This window comes from Falco rusticolus, chromosome 1 (assembly GCF_015220075.1).
Source record: "Falco rusticolus isolate bFalRus1 chromosome 1, bFalRus1.pri, whole genome shotgun sequence".
Classification (NCBI taxonomy): Eukaryota; Metazoa; Chordata; class Aves; order Falconiformes; family Falconidae; genus Falco; species Falco rusticolus.
This window is the reverse complement of record NC_051187.1, coordinates 5,937,024-5,960,775: the sequence shown is the minus strand read 5'-3', so window position 1 is coordinate 5,960,775 and position 23,752 is coordinate 5,937,024. Positions and strand designations below refer to the sequence as shown.

At 43.4% G+C, this 23,752-nt stretch overlaps 1 protein-coding gene across 1 annotated transcript; it reads left to right on the top strand.

Moving 5' to 3' along the window:
* The first annotated feature begins 4,306 nt into the window (after positions 1-4,306).
* On the top strand, positions 4,307-18,148 carry KIF2B (kinesin family member 2B). The gene is given in 9 exon segments (XM_037400468.1): positions 4,307-4,430; positions 16,117-16,277; positions 16,280-16,394; positions 16,397-16,739; positions 16,741-16,774; positions 16,776-16,959; positions 16,962-17,515; positions 17,517-17,858; positions 17,861-18,148. Coding segments are annotated over 9 exon segments (2,145 nt in total).
* Positions 18,149-23,752: the final 5,604 nt, after the last annotated feature.

The following is a 23,752-nucleotide window of genomic DNA, read 5'->3' as shown; positions in this document are numbered from 1 at the left end:
GCAGTCCAAATGCTAAACAACATGCCTGCTAATCTATTTTTTTTCCCCAGAACAGTAAATAGGCCTGTCTTTTTTGCAATACTCAGTGGATGCTGTAGTTTTGAAACTAGTTCCAGCTACCAACAGAGATGTCAGTTAAAATGTTGATGGTTTTGGTGAAATGTTTCCTTGTATTCTTACTCCTTCATGCCTCCATGGTGTACGCTGACTGACACCCAACAGACCTTTCGTGGCAACCTCTGAATGCTGGGCGCTTCCAGCCCGCGACTGTGCCTTTGGCAAGCAGAATGACAATTACAGGTCTTGAATGACAGCTTTTTTTCCAGCTAATAATATATTGACTTTTCTCATATGTGGCCATGTATACATCCATATTGATTTCTTGTTGCTCGCTGATGCGTTCTGCGTCTCTCCTCTCCCGCCCATTGCAATGCTGCTTTTCACTCCTGGCTTATTAGGCTGGCTGAAAGATAAAGCAGTGGAACGCTGCCAGCCTGGGAAATTATAAGGCTGCTTTTAGTTTCTCCTGGCGTATGCTCTGAAAAAGTTAGAGGAGGAAATAATGGCTTTCCATAAAGCTCACCTGAGAAAGCCTGCCACGTAAAAATGAATCCACAGAATGAAATACTGGAAATGCCCAAGGAGAAGGATGCACAAAAGAACTCAGGCAGTGCCATTGAGAGCTAGATATCACTGCTTCGTAGGCAGAGGTGCAGATCTTTTCCCTTTTTTTTTTTTTTCTCTTTTCTTTTTTTTTAACTTCAGAAAGATGCAAAGAAGGAAAAAATAAAAGATTGATCCACTGGCTGTGGCAAGCTGAAACCAAGCTCCTTTAGTGTGTTCATAACTGTACAGGTCTTTGGGTGTAGCCAGACCATTTATTTGAACTGACTTAGCATGCAACCTGTGGATTAAGTTCCACATGTTACAGGTCCTCATAGATCTCCCTGAGTTTGTAGAAATCAGGGACTGACTCGCTCCTTGATGTGGTTGTGTATCATTTGGGAGCCTTCTCACCAGGAAGGCAAGTGCCAGCACAGATTTGCAAAGTCCTTTCACATAGTTATCAAAGAGAATATCCTGAGTAAGTCTCCCTGTTGGCTCTCGAATTTAAGACGAACAGAAGACCTTCAGATCTGCTTTGAGCTACCTGGTCTGGTGGAAGGTGCCCCTGCCCAGGACAGGGGAGTCGGAACTAGATGATTGTTGAGGTCCCTTCCAACCCAAACCTTTCTATGACTCTGTGACTCTATGAAGATAGTTATCCTTGATGAACCGCACACAAATCCCAACTTTGTCAGAATTCCTTTTCTCCCAAGTGCTGGGCCAGCTGTAGACATGCATTTCAGTCTGCCAGCAGTCATATGCGCCGTCCTCTTTTCTTATTCTTTCTGAAGATGCTTGTTAATGAACCTTCTTGAAAAGAGAGAGGAGGATAAAAGGCCAGGGCACTGGGTGGAAACGCAATGCAGATTGGAAAAGACAGAAAGCTTATTTAATTCTTTGTTTTCCTGATCTCAACTCCCTCAAGTTATCTTTAAAAGGATGTTTAAAGCTTGCAGTTAAAACTTTTCTGCATTTAACTACAATAATTAAAAGCAGCTAAGGGAGCATTCAGGTCCAAAGGGAAAAATTTCAAAACTCATTTCAGCCACTGCTGGTCATGTGTTTGGGGATGGATTGGATCTTGAGAAGAGTTCATAGCTGCCTTTTTACCTTGATTTTTTTTTTTTTTTTAAGTCTGTCGTGCTTGAATTTCTTTTGTTAAGATTTAAGGTCTTCATCTTGTGCCTGTAACTTGCCAACCCTCTGGATTCTAAATGGGCACTAATGATTCTCAGCAGCACCGAGCTGAGCTTTATTTGAGGATGTAGTTTTATGACTCTGCTGGTAAAGTGAAAGATGTAGGTTGAATGAAGGAACTGGGGATATGGGACAAGTAGAGGGATTGAAACAATCTTGATTAGGTCCTTAGGAAGTGGTATTGCACTTTGCATGCTGCTTGCCACATGGATCACCATCCCATTGGGATGCTCAGGATTGATTGTTCCTAATGAGAACATAAACCCAGGAAGTCTGGTATCCTGCCTACATCAATGACTAATTCCAGCCACTTAAAAAAGGACATAAAAAAAACCTGTAATGAATCTACTGATTCTGTAAGGGAAGGGAACTGCTGATGTGATATTCTAAATACCAAGATCGCAGTCAACATAATTCACGTTCATTCACGGCCGTGCTTTTCAGAGTGGATTGTTAAAGTATCTTAAATGCAGATTGAAACCATTACAGGTGAATGTCTTCAGTTTCTTCCAGGATAGACAGAGGTCTAATGGCTTCTAGTCAGGCTGAAATTTTGATGTAGTAGTATCTCGAGAGCTCGGTTTAATCTGTATCATCTTAGACCTTAAGAAACAGGAAAAGGGTAAAATATTTCTGGATGACGGTCGCTAGAATAGGACATGCAGCTGGAGAAGGGGTTAGAGGTAGGGTCAGCCATGGGGGTTAGGAACAGGGAATAGGGGGCAGCATATTCACAGCTTGTTCTGTTCCAGTTCATCACCTAGAAATAGGAGGAGGTTATCGTCAGGAAGAGTGGTTTTATTTCCACTTCTGGTCATTGCTGCAGCTATGGGTTTGGACAGTAGAGTACTACTAAGGTTAGGATTAGAGGCAATGCAGCTCTGATGAGGGCTGAGATGGGTAGAGGTCAGCATTGCTGGCAATGTGCACAGTTACCAGATAACCTGATCTTGAACCCATATCCTTAGCAGGGCAGTGCTGAGCAGAGCAAGGAGAGACTGTAATATGTAGCTGCACAGTGGAGAATATTGAAGCAGATTTACATTGGCTTTGATACAACTACTTAAATACCCAAAGTTAAGCTCAAGAGGTTTGCTGGACTGTTACCTGAGGTAGAATCATCTAGAATTGCCAGGGAAAACCATCTATATGTTTTGTGGAGTTATTCAGTATGAAACTGCCTTTCCTGTTAACCGCAACATCTCTTGGAGTGTGAACAACAGGATTTCCCTGCTGAGCTGAATTTGGTGTTTCAGTTCTCAGCTAGTCCAAAGCATTATGTAATTCTCATTACCAAAACACTGTGTGTATTATGTATCTCAGTATTTGGAAGTAAAACATTAGTTGAGCAAATGCAGTTTCCTAATGTAAATGTATAGATAATATGTACATTTTCTATTGCATCTCTGAGCTGGGAGTGTTCAGAGTCACAGAGTGGCTGGAACCCCTGGAGACTGACCAGACCGATCCCCAGTTCGGAGCAGGGTCAGCAAGAGCAGTTTGCTCAGGACGTGTTCAGTTGGGTTTTCAATTTCTTAAGAATGGAGATTCCAAAACCTTGCTGGACAACCTGCTGATGTTTTACGGATATATTAAGGCTTTAAACATAAGCAAATAAATTAATCCTTGCTGTAATTCCTTGGAAAACAATGAAGTTAGAGCTGGCAAACGTTTCTCTGAAGTGCTTGTTCTCATTTGTATTTCTTATACGATGCCTTGCTTAATCATACCATTAAAAAACATCTTTTCAAAGAGCTGTACACGATTACTCGAATCTATAAAAAATACAGGGATCTCTGTGTCCAAAAAATAAATCATAGGAACGAACAGGTTACTTGCAGGAGGCTGAGCTGCTGGGAAGGCTTGAGGAGCTGGCAGCTGTCTGTGAAGGCATGGCAGCACGCTGCTTTTCAGTTCTTCGGTTCAGTCTTACGTTATTCCACAGCAATAAGTCTGCAATTTAAAAATTGTGCACTGATCTTTCCCACCAGTGCACACAGCACAAATCTGCTGAACTAATAGCAACTGAGACAAGGCAGTTCTGTAGGTTCATCAGCCACTGAATAATGATGTTCAGTGTTTTTTCAGGTACTGTGGCTTGTGTGTGTTGTTAGCATTAGAGCGCTACTAAGCCTATGTCTTTATTGGACCTTTAGCTTGTTGTTCCCTGTGTACAATTTACCACCTAAATCACTGTTTATGAATAAACACGGTCCTCTCACCCAAACCGAGTGGGTCCAGCAAAGGCTTGATCATTTCAACACTAAAACCCAAGTGAGTTGTTTTAGTCAGACTATTAATGTTTCAGTAGGGATGAAGGCAAGTCCTTTTAATTGCTGATGTCCTTCCACTGCCCTCCAACTGTTCCCTTACCTGGTGCTCGAAAGGTCACATGTGGGTGTTTTTGTCAGGGTTTGCTGGAGCTGGGTGGTACAGCACTGATCTCCCTGATGCACAAAGAAGCAGGGCCAGAACCCAGCAATTTTTATGGGTCAGCTTGGCCATGGCTTTGCCTCCAGGCTTGACTGCTGCTCAGTCCCGGGCTACTTGTCCAAGGAAGGCTTCAGCTCAGTGCCAGCAGCAGCGGCAGATCGCAGGGACATTACTTGACAATCTCACAGCTGCAGGTGGATGCAAAGCACCATGGCCTTGCACAGGCACTCCCGTTGCTGCTCTGCAGTAGGCAGTGGACTCAAAATGTTCTTTGCCAACTTTTCCAGTGTCTCTCACGCTTTCTTCTGCGCATCTCCTGCACACAAATTGCTGATTCACAGAGTAACAAAGCCACAGCCCCTTTCCCTGCTCAAGCACCTTGATGTTTCCAACAGCAAGAGCTGGGGTGGGGTGTCATTTGTTTTATATGTATACACTGACCACGAATAATGACTCACTAATTCCAAGGAGGACACCAGCGTCAAATGACATCAGCTAAAATGAGGTCCATCTCCTAAGACGCAGATAAATGCAATCTAAACCAGAAGCCTCTTTTGCTAGGTCCCTATGCCAGTTATACTGCTTATGTATTTGTACTGTAAAATACTTCAGGCAGGGGTTACCTCTCCCTGCTGTGCATTACTCAGCACCACACATATTGCTGTCTCTTTATGCAATAATTAATAATAAATCTTCTAGTAATCTGGTTACAACATGATCACCAGGCTATTACTTCCACTATGTGTCAGATAAAACAAACTAACAGATGATTTTGAGACTCCTGAAGCAGTGTTAGGTGGTTTGAGTTTTTCAATCACTTCAGTATGGGAAAACTTAGCAGGAAATCTGGATTATATGGCAGAATATGTCTTCTGCTGTTACACTGGAGTAACCTAGGAATAACTTTGCTGAAGTTATGAGACTATATATATATATTAATCTTCTTAAGGCAGGAATCTTCTCCCATAGCTATGTATCGTCACTCAGGCAGTGAAGCTAAATAAATGCTAATACTGAGCTCTTTGTGGTTACTTCAGGCAGAGTGTAGGTCTTGTAAACTGATTAAATGCCACCTCATTAATCAGCAGTATTAGCCTTATGTTAGATATAAGTGATACATAAGCCTTTTCTGGGCCTCTGCAGAATGGTTAATGTTAACTTCCATGGCATGGTTGGGCACCACACCTTGCCCACACATTTATCATAAACTATCAACTTGGCGTTAAAGCAGGGGGCTCGGTACACGGAGCTCTCCTGCCACCTCCTCTCCAGCAGCCCGGCGGGAGGCTGGGGGTTTGGCTCCCCCTGATCCATCAGCCAGCACGGGCTGGGGTGTGTGCTCCTCCTTGTTCCCCTTCCGAGACTTTCTGAACCATCCCGTTTGCAAAACCGGAGAAGCTTAGTAGGTCCTGTTTGGAAACAGCGTACAGCCGCTTTGGCATCATGTTTGCAGGGATTGCCAAAGGCCGTACCTGCCTGCCGTGGGTAGATCTTTTGTGGGAGAAAGCAAATCTGTGAATTTGGCTGACCAGAAAGGGAAACCCTTGTGTTTCTGAATGTGTATATAACTGACAATTAGTATTATACAGTCTTCTAGCTTCTTCCTTGTGCATATATATGTATACCAGCACATATGTATACAGACAGGGAGAAAAAAGGAGAGAAAATTAAGCTGACTATATCCAGAACCCTGGTGTAAAACTGCTGTCCTAATATATATACCGTTTGTAACTTAGGAAACTGTTGTAACTGGAGCGAGGTTACGAAAGGGGTATTTCCAAAGTTCAGAGTGCCATTTGTGTTTACTAATTCCAAATGAGGGCACAGGCACTTAAAGGGATACTATAAAGGTACACTTTCTCTTTTCATTTAGAAACATCACATCTGAGAAGCATTTAATAGCAAAACATCAACTCTATTTGCACATTTCTAAACAGAATATTACAGCAACTGAATTTTAATTTTCATGTCTGTAATTTGTTAATGTAATTACTGTACAATATAGTTAGGTGCTTTCAGATCTTTCAGTGTTAATTAAAAAGCTAATAACTTGAAAAGCTATAAATAGTAAAGTAGAAAGGTTAGTACTCCAGGCAGTTAATCCTTTATTTGTCATTTACTAAAGATCCTTTTTATAGAAGGCCAGGCTGTATACTGAGCGTAGCACTTTGTGACTTGACTCCTCCTTCTTACCTGATATCCCCACCGTGCACAAGCAGTACCAGGTTTGATTGCCTAGCACAAATGTGCATATTCACAGCTAAATCCAAGCAGAAAACAGGAGAGATCCCACCACTCCAGCCCATTGTTTTCTTCCTTCTCTGCTTTCGTCTCTCCTGCCCCATCTAGACCCACGTGCCTATCCGTGGATTGATACTCAGCACAATGTGGAACAGCCCTTTTCTGGCTCCTTCTAAAGAATACCCAGCTGGCGGTGGAGGGCTTTTGTAGCTTGTTGTGTAGGAGCTAGGAGAAATGCTCTACAATGCTACCGGCCACACCAAGAGCAGCGGTGTGTGTTGGTCAGAGGATGCATCCTTGCAGCTCAGGGCTGTGGCCGCAGCTCTGGGGCTCAGAGCCAGCAGTTCTAGGAAATACTTTTTGATCAGCGCTGGTTAAAACTGGTTGAGGTATTTACATTTTCAAATTTGGGGAAAATTTTCATGGTTCCAAATGAAAAAAGGAAAAGTCAATTCAGAATTTCTTGTTGCAATCTCCACTACTGGTGAGTCTCCTGAAACAACTCACTGGTTTTCCCAGCCACCATGTGCTTCATTTGGGACTGCCCGGGTGATAAAGCTGGGTTTGCACCACCGCACTGGTGTAAATCTGCAGACCAGCATGCATGGGGCTAATCACAGCTAAAGGGAAAAATAACTCTGTGATTGTCATGCAATGTCTCAATGTAGTATAATTCATGACTTATTCCTGCAAACTACTTAAATTCTGGTAGGCTAGAATATGAATCACTTTTTGCTCTGCAGTGTTTACTCTTTAGTCAATGGACATAAAAGAAAGATTTTATTTAAATGTAGCAATCCTGTTTCTAAATTAACCTTGTCTGGATATAGCCTGGTTTTAATAGAGTGACTCGTGATCTATGCTGGTAGGGGAGAACAACGCTTTGCATTAAACTTACTGTGGTCTGGTGCTGCTTGTTTTAAATGTTCTAAAATAGGACATCTATTTTAACGGAAAATGGACTTGCTCTTCAGTTATGTAAATGAAGCACAACAAATGAGGCTGTGCTACCTCACAGAAGTAAAAGCTGCGTTTTAAATTCTAATCAAAGGGTAACATTATGCTAGATAACGTGCACAGCCGGATACACACACGTACAACACAAAGCGGCTGCGATTGAGGCAGATTTTTAAAACAAGCCAAGGAGACAAACGTTGGAACTGGGAAACAGCATTACCTCTTAGCAAAGACAATGCTTAATGGTGTACCTCAGCATTGTTTCAGCACATAGTCATTTACCTAATGGAAATCATTAATTCCAGCTAGCATTTTTGAAGAATAGCTTGATGATGAGCTTCCTAAAAGGCACTCAAAGGAAGCACTGCTTTCTGCAGTCGGTTCAAATTGTTTAATGTTTGTCAAACTTGAATTGCATTGGAAGGATACATTGTGAGTAATGGATTCTCCTGCTATTTACACATGGGCAAGGCTGCACAGCCATTCCGTGCTGCAGTTTATTGCACTGCATTATGTATGAGGTGGTTTTTCAAGCAGATACATAAACACAAAAGGGGGGAGGGGGGAAAAACACAAGAAAGCAGATTCGCGTCTTGTCCAATATACAAGTGTTAGGAATAATCTAGAAAACTTTTAAACACTCATGTGTGCAAATATTTGGAACTGTAGCCCTGCAGTGAGTTATTTACTGCACGTGTAGCAGAGAACGTGGTAGCGTTACCATGAAGCAACTCCTCTTTCTGTTGGAATTAGCTTATAGCTACTGCACTGTTGTTACATGACACTGGCAATCCCAACAGCCTTTATTGATAATGTAGGGTCACAGCCTAAAAAGAGCTATGCTCTTTCATTTCTTATTGCTTTAGGGGGATTTTAGGTGCTAAGCCCATTAGTAAACCTGCTGTTCAAACTTGAGAGGTAGGTGTGTAGCTAGTAAGATATGCCAAATGGCTCCAAAGCACCCACCATGCACTGATTTTCAAGAGGCATTAGGGTATGCTCTGCTTGGGGATTTATTGGTAAGCCCTACTAAGCCACCCTCTAGGTAGCCAAACAACTGTGCTGTTCTGGCCGTGAGCGCTAAGAGGAGACGTTTAACACCCCGCAGTGCCGGATTCTCCCGGGCTGACCGTACATTGCTTACTGAGTAGCACTTGGCTGGTCCAGCGGGGCCTCGTTCAGGTCAGCTCATTCCCTCAGTAGCATCAACTCAAGTGTAACGGGCAATGAGAGTCATCGCTCACCCACGGGAGTCCGCAGAGCTTACCGCTGCATTAGGACTGATCAGAATAAATTACATCTTCAGGTCAGGAAGGGTGTCAGCGTTTGGCTCTGTATCGCTAGTTAGGTTACTGCCTGGGAGCTTGGCATCTGTATAGCTGGGAGTCACCACTGTCTTGACCACAAGACGTTGTTGGCATCTTGTCAGAACAGTTCCATGGCTTGGAGAGTATCATCTAGCCTGGAAGGGTTCCTTTCTGTTTCTTTAAATGTCCCAGATGCTGTGCTGAGTGAAGGTGATTATGCTTTCCTGGACGAGCTGTCATAGAGCACAAAAGGAGACACAGCACATTGCAAACCAGAGTTAATATTTAGACGTTTTCTATCTGAATATGAAATCTGATGTCAGAACCTGCGGTTTTCCAGGGAGGCTGTCTGAACATGGACATGTCGTCTAGGTATAAATTTTTGTTTGTTAGCTCCGGAACAAGCTAACTAATGAGCACTGCCTTGTCCAGGAGTCAGAGAAACATTTTATAAAAGAGATTGAAAGGAACCTGACAGCCATTACAGTGAAAGATACCAAAGCTGCTCCTCCAAAGATTCTTCCCTCATAGCACATGATGAAGCCTAAACATCCATAATATTTTTAGAGGCTATTTTGTTTGATCACCTAGGTTACTGTATTAGTACATGATGCACTTTCAGTCCACTACTTTGCATAAGATTGTTCAATGTTGAGTACATATACAGCCCTTTATAACAATTAAATCTTGTAAAGGCCGTGACAGATGCCAAAATGTTTTCCTACGATTTGCAGAAGACGGGTAGAGACATGAAGTACCTTTCCTGAGCTCACCGGTTCCCTTTGGTGGGGTTCAGCTTAGAACTCAGGGTATTACTCCTTTCCCAGCCTCTTACTAAGATTCACGTTCCCAGCCCACGCTGCCCCTCCCAGTAGAAGCAAGGAGAGAACTCAGCAGGCTCGTGTGCAAGCTCTAATTCACATCCCCCTGAGCTCCTGTGAGTATCTATCCTCAAACGTTATGGCCTGAACTTAGCAGGAGAAATAAACTTAACCAGCCAAAAACATTTCTAAGCTATACTTGGCAAGCTGGATCCCTCACAAGGCTTCATCCCTTCTGTGGGTTGGAATTACTCCTAATATACTTCAAAAATACTAGTCCACGGTATAAATCATTAAAGTCTAGACCATGTTAATATTGTACACAAGAGCATGAGGATCGATAGTCCTTGTAATCTCTTACCTAAACATAGAAGAGCTGCATACGCTGTTCACAAAGTGCTGGAATCTATCAGCACGGTGACAGCCAGGTGACTGGGAAGCAAGCCCTTACTGGTGCCAACCAAGAGAGGATAACAGCCTTCAACTGGTTTTTGCAAAAATTATTCTATGTCTCAGCTTTACAAATTTGAAATCTAGAGTGAGTCACTTACAATCCATGCGTGAGCACTTAGGTAGGTAGCGTGACTTTCAGAACTGCAAAAACCTTGTGTTCCCCACAACTTCGAAGAGCACGAAGGTCACCCAGCACTCATCAGAAAGCCCTAGAATTTGGGGGTGCTGGCATTTGGGGTTGGTTGCTCGGTACCCAAATGCAAGGAGAGTGGTTTGCAGTTGTAGATCCTTGTAACCAACAAAACCCAGCTACATCTGCGTGTCTCTGAGAGTCGGATCAGATTTTAATTAACATTTTGTTAAGTCCTTTGAAATGTTAGGGCTTAAAACAATTATATGACTGCACAGCTCCATATTTTTTTTTAATGAAAGTCTTGTAAAGGGGATCTTGGAGCATTTAAGAACAACTCTGATTGCATGTTCAGCCAGATGAGGGTAGTCGGAAAGATTCAGTAATTAGAGTTCGTTACTAAAAGCTTCTCCGTGTATTAAACATTAACAGAATGTTTCTAACTCTGAAATGAATTAGACCTAAATAAACTGTTGTATGAATTGGCAGTATTCACTCCCTGATTTTGAGATTAGTTACATTAATTTCAAATACTGCTTTCTGCCAGGAAGAGACTAGTAAATACATAATAATAAAAATTGACTGTGCCTCATTAAAATATTAAGAAAAGAGTATATTGCTTTCATTTTTATTTTTTTTTTTTTGGTAACTCATTATAACCCCAAACTTTCATTGAGTTTGCTAGGATTTATCCTCTTTTGTAATGACAACAATAATTATTTTGCTTTGGGTTTTATTACTCTGTAATATGAATGAAAGTTGCTTCCATCGCTTAGAGAAGCACGGTTTAGCTCTGATGGAAAACTGTGGAGCTGGCAATGTTCCCACTTCTCCAAAAAATGTTCTGCAAGTCCTCTAGGTCCCTCGGTATGGCAGACCCCATCTGTGCTTTCCTGCTTACAGTTGTTTCCCTTATTGAGGCTCATGGTTTGTTTGGGGTTTTTTGAGTTGGGTTTGGTTGGGTGTTTTTTTGAGTGTGTTTTTGGGTTTGTTTGGGTTTTTCTTTTACAAATTGTGATCAGGGTCTTGGTCTTGCAAGGAGTTTGCATGTGGGCAGATTACCATCCATACAACTCCCATGAAGTGTGACACACTGACTGTTATTTGCCTCATCGGTTTCATCTGAAACGCCGTGTTTTAGAAGAAAGGACAGGTTGTCTGTATTAAAGTTGTAGGTTGTGACTGCAGCTTTTTGCACGTAGGGCGAGCTGACAGTTAGCTTCATAGCAGTGGAAAAGCAACAGAAGAAATGTGGGATTCTTTTTTTTTCTTTTTTTACATCCTGTGATAGTAAAGCATCTTCTTTTAACAGACTGTGCATTATATCTTTGCTGCTGCACATTGCATTTATTCTCTGGTGACTCATAGCAAGATTGCAAATCCTTTACTTTCTTCCTTAATATGGTAGTATTTTAAAAAGTACAAACAAAAAATCAATGTATGTTTGCAAATTATTAGATGGGTGTTTGAATAAGTTACAAGGTTTTAAGCTGTTGCACAGTATGCGTTGGAATTCATTTCAGGTTTTCTTTGTAGATAAACAAAAGCTTTAAAGACTGGAAAAGACTGGTCCCCTCCCCTCTCTGGAGACACTGTCCTCTTCCTTTCCCTTCCTCTCTACTCGATAACTGCTGTCTGCTGAAGAAAATTTGTCTTTTTCTGGAAATATTTACATGCTCTTCAGCACAACAGAGTCCTGATTTTAACATGAGGTCTTTAAATGCCACCTTAATGCTGGTCAATAAATAACCATCCCTAAAAATACCCGTGGACATGAATCTTGATTACACCCCAGCATCTGGGTTTGCGGCAACATTTCCTTGTGACAATTCTCCAATTCTAATCCAACACAAACTTTCTGATATATTACAGAATAGCTACCTCTTACCATGGTAACAATTGCGCCTTTTCTGTCCAGATGTGTGCTTCTGTCCCCAGGATGCTGCAGGGAAGTTGGAGCACTGAGGCAGTAATTTTATGTTAATTTACTATTTGGGATCTGACAAAGAGGTGAAATTAACATCAAAACATCCTCATCCTTTGGGTCCTGATTTAAGATGGTGCTTGTCTGGGAGAACTGGAAGAGGGGGTTTGATCTCTGCATGTGCTTGGGTTGGCACAGGCAGCTGCTCTGGTATCCCAGGGTGAGGATGGGAGCGGGTGGCTCTCGGTCCCCTGGACTAGGGCTGTGGCTGGGACATCCCACATTTGTCAAGGACTTCAGCACCTCTAAGGTAACAGGCACGCAGCCACCCTTATGCTTTAGGAAGAGGATTTTGCACTACTTTTTTTTTTTTTTTTTTAATTACTGATTAATTGATCATAGTGCTTGTTTAATCTCTCATTTTCCCCATCTGTGTTGGATGATAAAAGCTGCTTGTAAATGCATAGCCATCAAAACCATTAATATTTGTCAGAGTTTAAAACATGTAATCTCAAGCCAAGTACAGTCTTTTTTTTTTTTTTAAAGCATATTCCTTATAAAAGAGGCACTTACCTAAATTTGGGTTCTCCTATGTACAAAATCACACATGATTACTTCAGCAATTAGACGCCACGGTGCAGAGGGAGCAGGAGGGCACTCCCGGGAGTGACTGACAGTCCAATACTTCACAAGATGGGGCTGTTGGAGTCAGGTTGAAGGCTGAGAGCTGTTAAATGCAGCAGGTGTGAATTACTGCTCTATAATTTGTGGGACTGGGTGTTTTATTAGAATTATAAACCAGCCTTATGCAAAAAACTGTTAAAGATGCAAGGGCAAATAGTAAGATGTAACTGGGGCCACACCTCAAGTTGGCATCCTAAAGTCTGAAACAGCAACAAGGTATTACATCAGGGAAGTGAAGGGAAAAAAATGGATTCTTTTAAATGGATTAGAATAATTGAATAGGAGTGCATTTGGAATGTTTACTTCTAGTTGCTTTGTCAGTTAGCCGCTGTATTTGCCTGTCACAGTCTCTGCAGAACTCCCCTGTTCTGTTTTCTCCTGGTAGCATTTCTTCCCAGTGCAGAGGCAGCTCAGGTCCCTACAAGGACGGGGGTTTGGCCATCCATGGTGTAGCAGCTTTCTCACAAGGATTAATCCCTTATATAAATGACTGAAGCGGATGCACAGCATTGCCATTTTGAAAGGTACGCTCTAGTTTTGAGTGTCAAGCTTTAGTACTCACTGTGATGAATTAATAGCGGTACCTGAAGCAGAACTCACTGGAGGCTGCCGTTATCCATAGCCTCAGAAAGTCACGCTGCTCCATTTCCCATCGGGATGTCAGATCTGTGGGCTAACGACAGGTCAGCCCTTACCGTTACATGCAGGAGCTGAAAACTGAAGCCACCTCCTTTAAAACCAAACATGCTGATAAATCCAAGCACATTCTTATGCTTATACAAATACTTGAATTTCAACAGGTGGGCTCTCAGTAAAGAGTGGTTTGGGGTTTGTTTGGGAAAGGACAATTGATGAGTGTTTACTGTGGAAGAGGGGCTGGGATGTAGGCTGAGCTCAGGAAGAACTAAATCAGCTTCAGGTTGTGTGGCTGTGCCAGGCAAGCAGAGGAGCCTGGTGCGATCTAATGAGCTCAGCAGCTGCTCGGTGTCAGTTTGCAACAATGCTGTAAAAAAACTGATTTGATGTTCTGTCTCAGGAGAGACTCATATTTAAAACACATATTTGGATATTTGTGTTCTCCAGGATGCTTCTCTGAAAGAAGTCAAAAAATTGTGCCTGATCAATAGCATAATTTCTGAGTTTATTTTTTGGCAAGTTACGCCACTGCTGGTTTTCTAGATAAACCCAAATGTAACAATTTTATCTTTTTGGTTACTCAGCATATGGTCCAACCCTGAAAAATACTGTCATCTTTGGCTCCTTTTGGGGTCAGAGGCTTTGAAGTGTGGTTGTCTTATTTACTAAGCATATTATCACAGATCCAAAATCATCCTGGCCCTGCAGTGAGGTTATATTACCTTTTCTAGGCAGGGAATATACAACTGTAAGTATCTGGAAGTCCCTTGGTTTTCTTCAGTATGTATTTGGGCTGAAAATTTGTGTTCTTGGAGCGCTGGAAAATTAATCTGGATCTAACTGAAACTGGGTGGCAACCCTCAGCCAGGTGGGCTCCTTTACTGCGCCACCTTGCTGTGAGCACCGCTGTACTAAGCCTAGTAACACTCCCCAAATTAGTTTTCCGTTATGGTTATTTGGGGCTATTTCAATACTTTTACAAAATTGAGTGATCTTCTCTTACAACATCACTAATTAAAACCAAGATGAGCAACTGCTTACACAGCTTGGTGGGTATGATTGCAGAGTTACTCGAGCACATGTTGCAGCATATGTATCCTCTAGGAACATCAGATGAATAAAAGTTGTTAAGCTATCCAAGAGCGAATGTCAAATTCTTCAAGCAAAAGCTTGACTGAACTCTGATGCCCATCTGAGTTTCTAAAAATGTCTCCAAACATTAAACAGAGAAGTGGTTTGCCACAAGGATTGATTTCGTTATATCCCTCTGGCCCATTCATGGGAGGCTGCTGCAGCCTGCTACTCCGGGGTGTTTTGACCTCTGGATCTGACAAAAGAATTTGAGCGAGGACTTGTACTAAGAGAGGCAACGTTGCCATGGAAAGGTGAACAAGCCTTTAAAATCACAGCTTTGCTCTACCCTATATCCCTGGCGCTCTGTGTTTCTTCCAGCTTATCTCACAGGGTACACGGCAGGTTTTTATCTCCAAAATCTGGCCAACAAGTTGCTGCTGTTTTGCTACTCTGCATCCTTCATCAGGCTCGTGTTTTCAGATGGAGACCCAAGAACTAGATCCCTCTCTAACAGTGACATCGTTTCCCCACATAAAGATGTTTTGAATTACATTTAAAGCATGTTCAAAGGTGTGAGGATTTAGGAAAGGGCAAGCAGCTGAAAGCAACAGTAGTCACAGTGCCTACATCCCCCAGGCAAAAAAAAAAATGTGAATATTAATTGCTTTCCTTCAAGAAATTATGACACAGCTTAATTGGTGGTTTGGCTCCAGGAAGAGTGGTAAATAAGGACATCCAAGATTCTCCTTACTGTTCCCTTTTGGGGACCTCAGACTGCCTGAATTCATCATTTTAAGTTACCAGTCAAAAGGCAAGAACAAATGGAGACCTTCTAAAATACACCTTCTGAACTGGTTTTATTTGCTTCAAGCATATGTTACGTTTACCACTGTTTCTGCCCACGTTCCTCTTAGGGCTATTATAATGTTTGAATATTTTTGTAAATGATGGTCCTCATCACTGAAGGTCTGAATCTACCTGCCAGAATGAACCAAAACTCTTACATAAGCCAAGATGTTAAAAAGATTTTTTCCTGTAGCTGGAACTTTGAAATTCTCTACCCAGGAATCCAGATAACTGAATTATTAATAATAATAACTGAATAACATCATCTGTACCAGTACCAAATTGATATCAAATTCTTTCTTGTGGATGCAGATGTACCCATTGCACTTATGCTGCTGCAATGTTTTTTATTCATTTTCTACTAAGTCCATTTTTTCTCAGCCGGGATTTCAAGGCATGCAAAGCTTTTTAAAAGAATTCAAAATTTATGTTCAAGGTAATTGAAAACAACATGTTGTTTTCTGCACTTTTGTGTGGTCACTGCAGGACAAAAAGGCTCTCTTGAGTCTCTGCGCTTGTGTCATTGCTATAAATTCTTGTGTCACCAGCATTAGCTTAACGCAACGTGACTGATCTAATTAGACACAATGTGTCACAGCAGCTGCCCGCCAGCCTGGAAACTCAAACAGGCCTTTTCAGGTGATGGCAGCTTTATGTTCCTTCCACCCATAACAGCTGATTAAAACCACCTCTCTTTTCAACCTTGAAGCTGGGCCCTTCCACACCCCCCAGGGAGGCCACCTGGGCATTTGTGCCACATTGCAGGGCTCCGGCAGCACTGAGCCCTGTGAGATGCCCCATGGCCAGGGACAAGCTCCAGCCCTGCCTGCTCGGCCAGGACAGCTCCTCTGCCCCGCAGCCGGGGCCCAGGGGCAAGTGACAGTGTTGCTGGGCAGTCTGAGTGCATCCGCTTGGGCACCTGCGTGGAGATCGCACACAACGATGGGCGCATCCGCCTGGCACTGGTGATGCTGAGCTCCGTGAAAGCACTTCCAGCATCCCTGCAGAGTGGGTTGAGAAAGGAACCAACAAGAGCAGTCAGGCGGATCTCCAGCTCATCTTTGCCCTCAGCCCTCACCTGGCCAAGGGAGCACGTCCATGACCAGCATCAAGGCCCCGCAGTCAGCAAAAGGGGACCAGAGTTTGGTCAGTGAATGGATGGCGCAGCCCATCAAAGTGAAGAAGCCACCTGGGAGCAGAAGAGGCCCCGTGGCTGCCTGGCCTGGCTCCAGGGGCTGCAGACCCAGTAGGACGTCACCACGCGTGTGGCAGATAGAAAGGCTGTGAGAACAGCAGGAATGGCGGTGGCTGGAGGTGCAGGAGGCTGCTTCACTCTGCCCCAGCACTGGCGTGATGGCCACAATCCAGAAGCGCCACAGCCACCTGGACTGCGAGGCCCTGCGGGCTACGACACCGTGGCAGCCCCATCACATCTGCGTGTGTTCAGAAGCAGCCACTGAACCAACAGGCGGGCTGAGCGCAGCAGCTGCGATGGAGTAACAGTGCCCTGCCGGGACGTGGCGGTGATGTATGAAGCTCAGCAGAAGCTGAACCTCACATGGCACCCAGACAACCAGGCCTTCTGCTTTGACTGTGCCTTCGATGATCATGCCACCAAGCAACAGCCCCTGGTTGGTGTTTTTTTATCTGGGACATGGCTACCTGATTTTTCAATGGCCAGACAGGCAGCGGCAAGACACCCACCATGAAGAGAAGTTTTCAGGAACTCTGAGGGATCTATATACTGGTTGTGGAGGATGTCTTCTGCAGGCTGCAGGACCTCAGCTGCTAGAAACTGGAGCTTTGAGTCTACGGGGCCTTCTTTAAGATTGATGGGAGCAAAGTGTTTGACCTTCTGAACCAAAAGCAGCAGCTGAGAGTGCTGGAAGGTGAGAAACAGCAGATCCAAGTGGTGGGGCGGTGGGAGAAAAAAGTCACCAGTACAGAAGATGTCATCAAGCTAATTGAAATGGGTAGCAAGTGTCACGCATCAGTCAAGTCCTCTGCCAACGCTCACTCCTCCTGGAGCCATGCCATCTTCCAGATCATGCTCAAGAAGAAAGGGCATTTGTATGCCAAGTTTTCCCTGATTGATTTGGCTGGGAATGAGGGAGGAGCTGACATCTCCACTGCAGACAGGCGAACAAAGCTGGAGGGGGCTGATAATAATAAAAGCTCCTTGGCACTCAGGCTGTGCCTTGAGTTGGGTGTTGGGGCATAAGAGAGCCCACATCCCATTCAGGGCTAGCAAGCTCACCCAGGTCCCAAGGGGCTCATTTACAGGGGAAAACTCTTGAACCTTCACGATTGTCACTGTCTCTCCAGGAATGAGGTCCTGCAAGCACACCCTTAACAACATACAGTGTGCCAGCCATGGGAAGGAGCTGGTGGGGAGTTTAAATTCCCTTGGATATCCCTGACAGGAGGTGTTCAGGTTTCCACATCAGCTGAAAGGTGTGAAGAAACCTTAGACTGTTCAGAACTACCCCAGGACAGCTGCGTTACAGCCATTTGGGGTACAGGCAGACAAGGAATTCTTCCCCCCAGTCACTTTTTTTCAGTGCTGTTTGGAAAAACACGGAAGAGAAAAGAAGTGGATGAGAAAACGCTTATGGAGGAGCATCAGGAATCTCTGCCATGGTTGAAAGTATTCTTAGAAGTGGCTGGGGAAATAGACTACAATGCAGATTTTTACGCTGCACAGTTTGAATCAGTCCTGGGTCAAAAAATTGGCATCCTGACCAAGTTCCAAGAAAAAGTCAGATTATTCCGTTCAGCTCTTTGCAAGGAAGAGCAGGGCAGCAACCAGAGCTGCATGGAGAGATCCCGTGTGCTGTAAGCTGTGCCGGAGACCCCTGGCCCCTGAATCTCCTGCAAAATGAGAGCTGTTATGGTGCGCTGCATCAACTGCCCAACAAGTCGAATGCTTAAAGGATCTTAAATAGCATCTGCAGGGATATTCTGGTGGTGTTTTTTCTTGAAAATGGTGGGTTAGACATGTAGGAAAATAGTACAGTGTTGTTTCCAGGTGGTTTTTTGCTGCAGAAAGTAAAATTGTGCAGTTTTGAGGATCTAACCTGTAGGAAAAGGCAAGAATTTACAGAAAATGTATCTCACCTCATCTGGGCAGGTTTCCTCCTCGTGACTGTAAAAATAAATAAATCAATATATAAAATCTATCTATACACTCATACACGTAGATGTACCTCCCTCCCTCGATGGAACCTGCTCCGGGGTTGTGTCAAACTGCACCAAAAAATGAAAGTTGGGTTCCCAGGGCAGGAGGCATTTCAAGTGACATAAGAAAGCATTAGAGTGCAAAGCACCGTCATTTCTGAGCATAATACATTCGGGAAATGAGGGTTGTTTTTTCATGGCATCATAAAATCAGATGAAAGATCACAGCAATTGCCCGACCAGTGGGGAGAAGATATGCCTGCAAGACATGCATAGGGAAGCAGGGGAGTCAGTGCCCCGTATCAGAGGCCTGATGAGAGGAGATTTCCCAGATCGAAGGGTCAGAAAAGCTGCATATAACAAAGCACCATCTGATGCGTATCAGTGTGATTGCGGCGTGCTCCAGGCTGGCACATCATCCTACCCCTGGAAAACCCTGCGAAAACCGCTCTTGGTAGAGAGGTTAAAGCATCAGGCACATAGCTATGCTTATTATTCAGCTTGGAAATTAATTAGAATAAAATACAGAAAGGATAACAAATAAGTGGAAGAAATTAAGTGGTATAAATCATACCTAATTAATTGATTGTAATCTCCTTCCATTTGCTCATGCCATGTCAGCTCTCTGGCTGTCGGTCCCATACGCTGGTTTGTGCTAGTGATCGTTTTCAACATCTGATCTGGTCTGATGAGCCCAACGGAAGAACTTCAGCAGCCTTTTAGCCAAACCAGAAATTTGTTTTCAGTGATGAAATTATGAGACACCAGACATTGTTTAAATGCTGGTCTTCATCTAGTAATCACACGCCATGCTTTTCAGCTTCAGTGCACTTTACAAGCATTTATTTATTGGCATCCTGCTTGTTTTGGTGTTCCTAATTTCAGCAGCTCGTCGTTTCCGAGATGCAACGACACATAGGTACTACGTGCCAGATTAAGATGAAAGTGTGCTGTTTCCAGCAGGGATTTACCATGAAAGGGTTTTTTTCTTTCTGAAGAGAAACTTCTTTGAGATCCCTTCCTCAGCATTTCTCTTGGATACTTGTGTTTGAGGTGCTGGACATGGTCGAGCAGCAGGTTGTAACGCCCAGGTACCCCAGCATGGGGTACAGTGGGTGAAAGCACACAGGGCCCATGGTCCCTTGCTGGGACTATTTAGCATGCTGACTTTTCGCTGGGTGTAGGAAGTGTTTTCCACACGAGGCATGTGATAGATTCCCTCTTTTAGCTGCCTGTGGTCTTTACTCCAGGTCTAAGTTCCTGCTGCTCACATGCTGTGGCCATGCGTTAGCTATAAATCATGAGCATGAACTGTTTTGGCAAAAAGGGCTATGAATTAATTGAGTTGGGCACAGTTCTAGAAACACAGTTTTAATGAGCTGGAACAAAGTCATACCAGGGCGGGGTGGTTTGCAGTGAGTAGGAAAATGAATTTTATTCTCTTTGTTTATACTCACACATTCAGAAGGCTGTTTGCAACTCAGCTCCGAAGGTAACTCATGAGCACACCCTACTGCTTTCCAAAGGAGATGCAAAAGGAATTAACTACATTAGCCTTTTCTTTTTTAAATTTTTGTGGTTACATGCAGTCTTGATTAACCTCTTTTCCTTCTTTGATGGTCTTAATTTACATATTTCCCTTTGCTTTCTAAACATAAATCCTATGTATGTAGAGAACCTCTTCTTATTAGCTGGACTTCTGCCTGGTTTCTGTGAGTTTGCAGCCCCAGAACACCCCTTTATATTTTGGGGTTGGAAGTGTGCTTTAAGCGTGTCCACAGAGCCCGACACATAAAGGTTCACAGAAAATCCTTCTAAGTTTTACCAGCCAATGCATGCCTTAGTAATGAAACCAGAATCAGATTAGGTATCCTGGGGTTTAGGTTTGCGTTGCTCTGGTGACCATGAATGTTCAATTAAATAAAGATCCCTAATTAATTATAGTGAGGTCAGCCATTCACTTAGCCTGTTAAACAACTGAAACACTTTTATGGGCTGCATTTTTGTTTATAACTGATTGTAGCTGAATGAACAAGAAAAGCAACCATTGTATAAATAGAACCTGGCTAATCTAATCGTTCAACACCTGATAATTAACCATAAATACTGCTATTCTGTTATGCTGCAAGGATTTAAACCTGTTCTCTTCCTACCTGTGCGATTTCTAGGGGAGATTTTGTTGCGGGTGAGACTTTATACATAGGAGCTCTACACGCACACACTGCTTCATACGCCTCTGCCTAACTTTCGTAAGTGTTTCATAAGGACTGAACATAAACACTCAGAACCTCCTCTGTCAACAACTGATAGTAGTTCCTACCGCAACTGTATAAATATAGATAGACGGATAGACAGCCAGCCAGATGTATATGCGTTGGTCTAATTTTCCAACAGCTACCTTCCTAGTTCTGAGCTTGGAACAGCTTTGGCTGTAAAATATATGATTATTTTCCACAGTTCTCTGGTGTTTGCTAGTTAATTTTGTTACAGCAGTGCTGCAGTACCTCCATAGCTTGGTTCTGTCTCTGCTGAACCCCTCCTTGTTAGGTTTCCTCGTTGCTTGTTCCACTTCTTGCGTGTTCTCCCCGTGCAGTCCTCAAAGGTTTGAATTCCCTCAGTGGAAAGAAACGGAATGCCCATACGCTCCATCAAATAGTCAGGACAGTTCAACACATAACATGTGTCAGCTGGAAAATAAAATTGATTCATCCACTAGTTTTTTGAAACATTCAATTGCTTTGCCCTCTGCTCTCACATCCACTTGCCTTCCCAGCTACTCCTCCTATTCAAACTGCCCTGCTGGCTGTGACTCGCCGTACCAGGCAGTCAGCAGTAATATTGTTCCTTGTATCTTATAATCTTTCCTTTCAAAACTTCTGCCAGCATCAACAGCTCTCGTGTCTCACAAAATACGTTTTCATTCCTCTTCTAGCTTCCAGAGTGACTTAATTGTTGGAATCATGTTTTTTTTGGGGGGGGTTAATTAGTCTTTACAGACTTCTAGCATTAAAAAAAACACAAACAACTTGGAAAGGTCCAACCTAAATACTTCTAAGCTGGAAGACTATGCTGAAAAAAAATATTTACGGAAAGGTAATCTTGTGACTTTTGGAACCAGAAATAGGATGTTCAAATACTTGGCTTTGGCAGTACAACTCTGCTTAAACCTTCCTGGCTCAGGCACTTGTGACCAAGCCCGTGCAAAGGTACCTCCTCAATACCTCTGATAACCAGGTATTCGTTGAGCATTGAAGGCATCGTTACTCAGTTCTGTTTCTGTGGGAGTGCAGGGAAACCATCCAGAGGGCTGAGCTCAGGGCCCACAACACCCACAGCTCGATGAGGTTTTAGGAGAACCCACTTGGGGCATCCTAGGACGGGAGGTGGCCCCACGCTGCTGTAGGAGGGTGGAAGGGGAGAGCCAGGTGGAAGAGGCCAGCACAGGATCTGCTAGCTGTGTGTCATGGGTGATAGGAAACGAGTGGGGTTCAACCCCAGCAGGAGCCCCCAGCTTCCCAAACTGCAGCATCTGGAGTTTCCAGTTCAGTTCTAAGGCGTCAGTCAAAATGGGAGCTGCGATGAACGGATCAGAATAATCTGTACCCTGCAAAGACAATCTGGGAGAACAAGACACCTTCTGGTACTGCCTCTGCAGCAGGCGGTCTGCAATTTGCTCAATTTAGCATCAAGTAAGCATGGCTGAATTTAGTCCTGTATTTTTGGCTTTATTATTATCTATTACAGCTCAGCCTGTTATCATGAGGCTAACTCACAAGGTTTTATTCAGATTTTTCTCTGGTTTTCTGCTCAGACAAAGCCCAAGGCAACTGGGATTTTCCAGAGTAGAGAATGACTGTTGTCGCTAATAATAGCTTTAGTCAGCAACATATGTTTAGTGATGCACATCAATATTTGTACTTTCACAGATGCTAAGATTTTGCATCGTCGATGTCATTGTGTCCGTGAGCATGCTTTATCTCAGTGCTATAAAAGTACATGTAAAATCCTCAATTTTTATACCTGTTTCCCAAGCTGAAAGCCTGTGGCTGAAATCCCTCTGTGCTATCAGGCAGCGTTACATTACAAACCGTACCATTCCTACTTTGTACCAGAATCCCGCGAATCTTTGAAATACGCACCTCAGCTATGATTTACAAGGTATTTGTGTCATTTTCTTTTTGTTTTTCTGCAGAAGCAGGTAATAGCTCATAGGGTATGTTGAAAGGCATTATGTCTGGAAGCAATTCACCTGGTATTTTGCCTCACTCGCTCCTTTAACACTAGAATGAATATGCGATGGAAACAGTGTTGTTATTCTTCAGATTGTTCCTTGAAGTTTTCTTTTGCTTCTGCCTTTACATTGAGTCCTTCTTCTTCTTGTGACCTCCTAATCATTTCCTCAGCAACAGACTGGGATGTGGCATCCGAGGAGGTGATTTTAAGTGAAGGGGGAAAAATACACCACGGAAGAGGAAAGCTGAGGTGTAAGGATCCTGCTTACAGGCAAAATTTTCTGTGCTTAGGTAAATGAGAACAGAAATGTTTAAATCTGCATCCCAGTGTTGTCCAAATAGCAAGCACACTCTTGTAGCAAAAAACAGTCTTGTAGCAACATCCCACTGTTGTCCAAATAGCAAGCAAATTAGAAAGAAAAGTCCTGGCAATTCCTTCAGCCATTGGACTGGATGGAGGGAGCTGCCCTGCTCTTTGCAATACTGTTTCTTTTACTGAATAAGTGTGATCAAGTCTATATGGTGAAGGTTTGGCATTTATGTATGTGACGTTGGCTGGTTTGTTTGAAAGAACACCTATTTGTCTGTGCAGTTCAGGTGTCATCTGTTCAGAAAGGTAACTGGCCTCCTTCAGATTCTGAGTGACAGAGGTTTGATGAAAATCTTCCACGTGGCTTTTCTCCTTCCTAAACACTTACGTTTTGCTTGAATTAATGTGTGCCTTCCAGACTCATGGTAAGAAACAAAATATCAGGAACCTCCTCCTCAGGACTGACTGGGGCCAGGCTGGTGGCAGCACCGTGCACCAAAAGGCTTGTCCACTTTTTCTGAGTGAGTCAGCTGGTCACAAAGAAGCCTTTTGCTTCTTGTGTTTTGGCTGCAAATAGGCTCCTACGACCACTGATCTTTTCTCAGGGAACTGTATTTTTGTTATTGAGGAATAGGATGGTAGCTGGTGAACAGTTGCGGTGTAATAACCTCCCTCGTTTGCTCTGTCTCATCCTGAAATTGATATTTAAACTGATTCTCATTTG